At 39.8% G+C, this 8,679-nt stretch overlaps 1 protein-coding gene across 1 annotated transcript in view; it reads left to right on the top strand.

The window, feature by feature from the left end:
• Window positions 1-395: 395 nt before the first annotated feature.
• Window positions 396-8,679, top strand: part of TRAPPC12 (trafficking protein particle complex 12) — a 54,320-nt gene continuing 46,036 nt past the window's right edge. The window contains exons 1-2 of the mRNA XM_009999166.1: window positions 396-1,607; window positions 6,399-6,515. Coding sequence (XP_009997468.1) covers window positions 396-1,607; window positions 6,399-6,515 — 1,329 coding nt within the window. The remainder of the gene's footprint in view (window positions 1,608-6,398; window positions 6,516-8,679) is intronic.

Raw genomic sequence — 8,679 nt, 5'->3', positions numbered from 1 at the left:
GCCCCGCTGCCTGCGCGGTGCCGCCCGGCGATCCTGCGGCGCGGCCCGCACCCGGCCGGGCAGCCTGCGCAGCCCTGACATCCCTGAGCCCGCCTTTCCCTGGGGACCGGGCTGGTCCCTGCGGGCAGAAGAGCGAGTATCGTTTCGTCTGTATTTAATAGGAGGCGTTTGGTCTTCAGTCCCAACGTTTTTGCTGATTGCAAAAAGGGTAAAGAGAAAAACCTTTTCCAGAATTCATTTATTCTCGGGTTGACGTTGAATGGAATATGTCAGATAGTGAAAGAGCTCTTTTGAAAGCAAGAATTTCGGTGTTTGCATGGCAGGAGTTTTGGGATGCCACCTGAGTAATAAAACTAATACTTGTCTTGGTGGGGATTTTTCCCTCTTCAGCTACCATGGAGAACAATGAAAGTAACGCTAACGATACGAAGAGCATCTTGGGTGAAGATGACAGTGGAGACATAGTTCAGCAGAAAACTCAGGAAGAAGTTCTCCTTCATGAGGAAACCATTGATCTGGGTGGAGATGAATTTGAGTCTGAAGGGAACGAAACCATATCAGAAGATTCAAGTAATTTTGTAGATAAACTTAATGAACAAATGATGGAGAGTGTCATCATTTCAGATTCTCCAAACAACAGTGAAGATGACACAGGTGAACTTGGTTGTCTCCAGGAGATGGTAGAACAAATGGAAGCTAAAGATAGTAAAAAAACACAAGCAGAAGTGAATAAAGAAGAGTTTTTGAGTAATGAGAGTGAAACTGAACATGAAGAAACACCCAAAGATATTTCTGAGATTGGAACAGATGATCAGGCATCTTTAAAGGAGGAATCCATTCAGGAAGATGTGAAGGAGGAGCCAAGGTTGGAAAATAATGTTCCTGTTGAAACAAAACCAAATGATATTGCTGAAAGCACACCTAAGGAACACATACCATCACCCAGTACTAGCAAACCATCTTCTGAGGCTGAGCCTATTCCTGTGTGTACCATCTTCAGCCAAGCAAACAATGTTAATACCCAGCCACAGTTGTTCCTACCTGACGGTTTTGAGCCTCAAATGGTAAAATCCCCCAGTTTTAGTAGTATAATTGAGACTCCAGCAAAGTCCAATCCACAGGTGGTTCAACCAAGCCCTAGTCTAAGCAAGTTCTTTGGTGATACTGTAAACACTAATACTTTAGCTTCAGATTTTTTTGATTCATTTACCACATCCAGTTTTATTTCCGTTAGTAATCCAAATGCAAGCTCCTCAGTTCCAGAACAAATGTCCTCTCTTTCTAAAGGTGGAGACAGTTCTTGTGCTACATCTAATGCTGCTTTCTCTGTGCAAAATGGGAGATCTGAAGCAGATGGTCCTCCATCATCTCTAGAAGTAACTCAGTCTCCCAAGCCATTCTCACAAATCCAAGCTGTTTTTGATGGAAGCGATGACCCATTTGCCACAGCCTTAAATATGAGTGAACTGGATAGAAGAAATGACGCTTGGCTTCCTAGTGAGGAAACCAGAAATGTTCTCATTTCAGTTGCCACACAACATTACAGCACTGTATTCATAGATAAAGAGAATCTCACCATGCCCGGATTAAAATTTGATAATATCCAGGTAAGAGTCTACTATTATATCTTAGTCTATGATCATACTAGAGTATGATTGTATTTTAGAAAATCTTTATAAGAGCTGTCTAGTAATCAAAATCTGTATATAATAGTACTTCATATTGTTGCTAATGGTCATTTGTGTTTATTGCTTCAATTCTTGATTAAATCCTGATTAAATCCAAATTTACTGTTGCTGCCTACACATACAGAAAAGGGCTAAAACCATATCTAACTTGTTCATAGTGAAATTTGTTGGGTAGGTTGAAAACCAGTGTTGACAGTTGCCATAGAATCCAAAGCTGGTTGTATTTTAAGCAGTTCCATTAGTTTCTGGTCCTCCTAGCTAGTAAGAATAATGCTCTTCTCAGCTAGTGGGAAAGCATAAAGCATTTTTTTCAGAGTTTCAGAAATTTCACGTGATATCTCTCATGAAGCAGTTTTATCCTTTCTGCTCAGCCAAGACTAATGATTGCAATGGATTTTTTTTCTTGAAATAAGATAATCCTATTATTTATTGTCTATGTCTCTGGATAATAGAACTGTTGTCTAGAGAGATGATGGGGAATAAACAGGAGTTAGAGATGTGTGTGTGCCTACAGAGCTGTGATCTTCTTCATCACAGAGACCTGGTGGGATGGCTCCTATGAGTGGAGCGTCCAAATGGAGGGTTATAAACTCTTTAGGAAGGACAGGCAGGGCAGACAACAACACTACAATAAGAACAGCTTCATGTTCACAACCCATGGTACTCATGGGGGACTGCAGCCACCCTGATAGCTGTTAGAGGGACAACTTTGCAAAGCACGAACAATCCAGGAGGTTCCCAGAGTGTGTTGATGACATCTTCCTTTTCCAAATAATTGAGGAACAAACAAGGACAGATGCTGTGCTGGACCTGGTTCTTGCCAACAGGGAAGGGCTGGTGAGCGATGCTAGGCTCAAAGGCAGCCTTGGTTTTAGCAGCCATGAAATGGTAGAGTTCAAGATCCTTAGGACAGCAAGGAATGCTCACAGCTTACTACCCTTGACTTCAGGAGGGCAGATTTCAGCCTCTTCAGGGATCTGCTGAAGAGAGTATCATGAGTTAACATTGTGGTGTGAAGAGGTGCTGAGGAAGGCTGGCTGATATTAAGGATCACCTTCTCCAAGCCCAAAAGTGATGTTCCCAACTGAGAGAAAGTCAGGTAAAAACTCCAGGAAGCTGGTGGGGATAAGCAAGCAGCTCTTAGAAAAGCTCAAACTTAAAAAGGAATCATACAGGGGGTAGAAGGTAAGGCATGTACCCTGGGAGGATTACAGAGAGGTGTCTGAGCAGGTAGGGATCAGGTAAGGAGATTTGGACAGTGGGATTGAGTGTATCCTCAGCAAGTTTGCTGGTGATACCAAGCTGTGTGGAGTACTTGACACCCAAGAGGTAAAGGTTGCCATCCAGAGGGACTTTGACAGGCTGGAGAGGTGGGACAATGCCAACCTCATGAAGTTCAACAGGGCCAAGTGCAAGGTCCTGCACCTGGGTCAGCACAGCCCCAGGCACAAATACAGGCTGGACGCAGAATGGCTAGAGAGCAGTCCTGAGGAAAAGGATTTGGGAGTGGCGATAGACAAGAAGCTCAACTTGAGCCACCAGTGTGCACTCACAGCCCTGAGGGCCAATTGCATCCTTGGTTGCACCAAAAGAAGTGTGGCCAGTGAAACAAAAATTTCGGAGCTTCCAAACCCCCTTGCTTTCTAACACTCCTCACCAAAGCGGGAGGCAGGCTAGGTGAGGCTGGGTAAGGATTCCGAGATAAAAGACCCAATAACAACAAACAAGCTATTATTGAGCAGGCATTCTTTATTGCAACGCTGGGCAGCACTGGGGATTCTCCACCATGAGTGCTCCAACCAGTTAGTGAAACACCCTAACTAATATACGCCAAGTTCCCAGAATTCTTTTACATAGTCATTTTATTTCCTGGAATTAGCTGTCTTTGTAATTATGCATGCTCAAGGGTCTCCTGTGGGGGTCTTTGTTGATTCTAGTCCTTTGTAGTCTTTGTCTTGTCTCTCGTCCTGGTCCTGTCTCCAGTCTCCCGCTGGTAGATTGCCCAGGTGGGTTGTCTTGTAGGTGCCACAGGTTCTTAGAAGACTTGATGTTATCGCAACCTAGAGGATGCTTGGCATAGTTGACTGATAGTTTCACAAAGCACATTGTTTTAAAAGCAACCCTTAGTATAGCAAATTCATTATTTTAGTAAACTTTTATTAGGCTGTATTTCTATTGAGTTTACTAACGAATATCTTATGATGTATCACCCTTCTGCCCAAAAAATGCCTTAGACCTCTATGAGTAATTCAGGAGTGTGTACTACTTCTCTCCTGAGAGCTAATGGGGTGGGCAGAAGGAATGATCCATTCCTCAGGCCAAAAGGATGAAGGCCTCATTGCAGGTTGCCTTTTTTGCAGTAGTTCTCTTTCTCATTCCACTGTCCTGTCAAGGATTAAAGGCTGTTTTCTGCTGATGGGTCCCTGAATCTGGGCATGTGCACCATTTAGGGACAAGTTTTGAAGTGCTATATGCTTGCATGATTCCCCCCCCTTCCAGATAACTGCTTTTCAGTGGCCTGAGTGTGTGGCTTGACTGACCTGACATCCCCTATTTTGGTGTGGTTGTTCCACATTGTTCTGCAAATGGTGTATTTAACTGAAACTGTAATTGTAGAGTACTTGAAATGTCAACCGAAGCATTGTGGGAAGCATGTTTTCAATGTTAAATCATCTTCCAACAATGGTCATTAAAGCTTTGGTATGAGTAGTTTGCTAATGTTAAATGTTAGTGCAAGATGTTAAGCCCAGGCTGCATGCAGCTGACAAAGAAGTTAGCTGAAAAGTGCATTTCCAGTGAACTGTAAGTGTACTTCAGGGAAGGACCAAAATTTTGTATGATGTGTATTGAAGAACTTAAAATTTTCTTTTCCTGCTTACTCAGAAAGTGTATCTGTAATGTCTGAGTGTGGGAGCAACCTGAAGTACTTCTTTTTTATGTCCTTTCCATTATGTCTTTCTCCAGTTACTTTCTGCTGTCATTATATCCTTTCTTGTAAGGTTGAGTGGTATTAAAAATTCTTCAGTATTTATGTAATTTTGCACACACTGTTTTTTCTTAATCCTTTAGACTTCTCTGTCTGAAAGACAGAAATCTTCTTTATTCATAGAATAGGAAACAGCATTAGAGGTAAACATTTTCATGTCGCGAAAAAGAAACATATTTCCCATCACTATCCATGGTGAGAGTGCAAACATTTAATATCAATTATCTTCATCATAGCTGTATTTTACTGTATTTTATGCAGCTCACTCTTCTTTTTTTTTTAGGCAAAAGGCTTTGTAGCTTTCTTCCTGCTCTCTCTGCTAACAGTTTCTTACCTTGGTTCTTCAAGTGAACATTTTTGTGTTCCTTTAGAGGGATTTTTGACAAATATTTCTTTGCGTTACTACGTTTTTGCATGGTCAGAATTGTAGAATTGCATTGTAGAATTCATTGCCCTTGAATGTGCTTTTTTTCAGGAAAATAGGCTGAAAAATGAGACTAAATGTCATGAGAGGTATGTCTGTCAGTGGCTGTTTAAAAATGGTAGGCAAATATGTCTTTTGGCAAAGGTGAACCACAAAGTTCTGGCTTAAGTTGGGAAAGACCAGTATAAAGTGATCCTGCTAATTACTCTCTTTCTGTGAACATATCTTAACTCTGGCTGAATGTGCTATAAAGTGCTTTCTGTTTAAAAACAAAAATAGGAGATTTAATTCTCTTGTTAATGATAATGTGTACAGTCCCAGCAAGTCAAGGACACCTTCCCCTGCGCCCTGTCCTACACTCTGTCTTTGCAAATCTGGTACCTGAAGAGTGTGCATGCAATAGTAGTACGGTTTTCGACATCTGCCAAGGTGTGGTCCACAGTTTTTCAGTAGCTGCTTGACTTTGAGCTTGAATTCTTGATTACCTGTTGAAAATCGCTGGCACACAGAACCACAAGGTTGTCAGCCAACAGATGGTAAGGCATAGAAATCAATAGTTGACCAAAGATTAGAAGGGGAAATTGAAGAACAGTGGATGCCGTATTAGTTATTAGTTTTATTACTAGCAAAGCTTGAAATAGATTTGGACAGTCTTCCTCTTAGCTGCTCCATGTCATAAAATGTAGAATTAATCTTGTCAAACTTAAGAAATTTGATTCAAGTGCCTCTGTCTCAACTAGTCTTCAATTTTCTGAGCTCAGTTAACCCTATTTCTCTGTTTGACTCCTGCATTTAATTATTTTGAAATTAAGAATACTTGTTGAAGGATTGTTATTTCTTTGGTTTTATGATCTCTCAAAGTTTATTTTCTGTGGCTAGTTGATCATGCATAGATCATCTAGCCTTATCTTCAGTCAGTAGATTGCACCTTTCAACATACATATCCATTACGAAAACCCATTAAACTTAGTGTGTTTTGTAAGATCTTTGAAAATATTTTGTAAGGTCTTTGAAGGATAATAATACAAGAAGCAAATAAACCTGAATGTTTCAATGCTAACTGAAACCTAAACATTGAAAAAAAGAATATAGCAAATAATGTGGAGTACATCTAGAAGTTTTATTAAAATACTGTAAATGTGTATGCATTAATATTCATATCTATATATATGGGAAAATAAACATTTCAGAAGGGGAAAGAACTGTGTTGCTTAGCTTGAATTCAATGTTTTATTTTGCCAAAACAATCTTTAAAAATGTCTTGTTATGTTTCTTCTTTTCCTGTTCCATGAACACCAAGGGAGATGCAGTAAAAGACTTAATGCTTCGCTTCTTGGGGGAGCAAGCTGCAGTGAAGAGACAAGTTTTAAATGCCAACTCAGTAGAACAGTCATTTGTAGGCTTGAAACAGCTAATTGTAAGTAACAATCTTCATAATTCAATACATAGATATTAAATACTGTGCTTCCCTTAAGATAAGCAGGAGCTACTGAGTGTGAGAAGCAACCAGGAAAAAAAATCAACATATCATATCATTCTATTCATTATATTGCCAAAGTACAGTGGTTTTTAGTGGGAATTACAGTGAGGTTTAAATACTTTGTTTTAAATGATGTATTAAGCATTTTTATATGCAAAAGCAAGAAAAAAGATAATGTTAAGTTACTGTGAATTTTATCAGCTGTGATTGCAAAACAGATTTTAATCACTTTTTTGTTTATCTACATATGTATTACTTATGTTTTCACCCTAGGGTTTTACAAAAGGTAAGACATACCAATTGTAAATGGTAAGTGAAGCTGACGTGATAATTTCAGCTGCTTTCATTTGTTGTTTAAGTGCAAGAAAAGTAAACTAAATTACTTGCAAATGAAAGCTTAATTTTCTCTTAAGTTAAAATCCTTCCTGTAATGTAAAGATTTTGGACGTGGAAATAGCTGCATATAGAAGCCTTGTGAAGCTGGCCTTGTCCTTTGTCTTCCTGTATGAAACTCTTTGCTGTTGCATGACTGAGCCTTAATTTACTGAAATGTCAAAATGTTTTAAGTTTATTTGATTTCTGAAAAAAATGGATTAAAAATTAGTGAGGAAAAGCAGTGACAAATTGTAAGTCTTAGGACAGTCTGTATTTAGTATTTGACATATGTTAATTTAATTGTGTTACAATACATGTAAGCCTCCAAAAGATACTTTTTTTTCATGTTACAAAAACTAAGAATTTAACTTGAGAGTTTGGAAGGGAAAAAAGATCTTATGGAGAAATGTTGTCCCCATCAGTGTCTTAAGTACGAAAAGCCTTTTTCTGCACTTTGTTTCTGTTACCGTTTGACTCAGATTGACAACAATGCTCTCTATCCCCTCCCGCTCCCACGAAAGCTGTTGATCTAAGTCAAACGGTGACAACAGTTTGTTGGCACCCGACGTGGGGGTTATAGATCTCCCTGTAACGTCTGAGCTGGCAGAGTAAAGGTGTGACCTTGAAGACCCAGCAGTTAGAAAAACATTCCACAGTTATCAGTCATATCTGGAACACTTTGCTACTAGTTAAAAGAAAGCTTACTGAAGGAAAAAAAGGTGTCTGAAACACGTGTAGATGTGATGCTTAGGGACATGATTTTGTAGCGGATTTGGCAGTGATGTGTTTATGGTTGGACTTAATCATAGAATTATAGGACAATTTGAGTTGGAAGGGACCTTAAACCTCATCTAGTTCTAACCTTCCTGCATGAGTAGGAACACCTCCCACTATAATTTGCCCTTGAATGCTTCCAGGGAGGGGACTTCCACAACTTCCCCAGGGTGACCTGTTCCAGTGTCCTACCACCATCACACTGAAGAATTTCTGCCAAATGTCTAACCTAGTTTCCCCTCTTCCAGTTTTAAACCATCACCCCTTGTCCTCTCACTACAAGCCCTTGTAAAAAGTCCTTTTGCAGCTTTTCTGTATGCTCCTTTCAGATAATGGAAATTATCTGAAATTATCTGTGATGTCTTTCCAGAGTCTTCACTTCTTCAGGCTGAACAACTCCAACTCTCTCTTCCTGTGTTCACAGTAGAGGTACTCCAGCCCTCTGATCATCTTTGTGTCCCTTCTCTGGACTCTCTCCAGGAGCTCCAGGTCTTTCTTATGTTCGGGACTCCTGAACTAGATGCTGTATTCCAGGATTTTTAGCTCCAGAGGGAAATACTTCATTTGTATCTGGTTACTGTTTTAATCCTGTGTGGATGGGAAAAACATGCTAAATGGCTCACAGTATCCCAAATCTTCATACCACAGGTCTTCAGCTGCAACTCTGGAGCTTCTCTGTTCTACCATACAATTGTTTCTGTTATCTTATTTGGCTGTTTTGAGAAATACAGATACATTGCTACTACCTTCAAAGGCTATTTCACAGCTTAGTTCCATTGGTGGTTAATTAAAGGAATTCTAATCAATTCTCTCTCAAAATCTTTTTTTCTAATCAAAGATGAAGTTGTTTACAACCATTTAAGTGTTTTGATCTCATGTTGCTCTTTAAGTATTTTTTTTCTTCTCAGTATTTGCTTCTTCTCCTTTGCTACTTTGTATGGGTAGACAGCAG

The sequence above is a fragment of the Chaetura pelagica genome, unplaced genomic scaffold (genome assembly GCF_000747805.2).
Source record: "Chaetura pelagica isolate M959 unplaced genomic scaffold, ChaPel_1.0 scaffold90, whole genome shotgun sequence".
NCBI classification, from domain to species: domain Eukaryota; kingdom Metazoa; phylum Chordata; class Aves; order Apodiformes; family Apodidae; genus Chaetura; species Chaetura pelagica.
The sequence above is the reverse complement of the archived record's forward strand: the minus strand, read 5'-3'. Positions and strand labels throughout refer to the sequence as shown.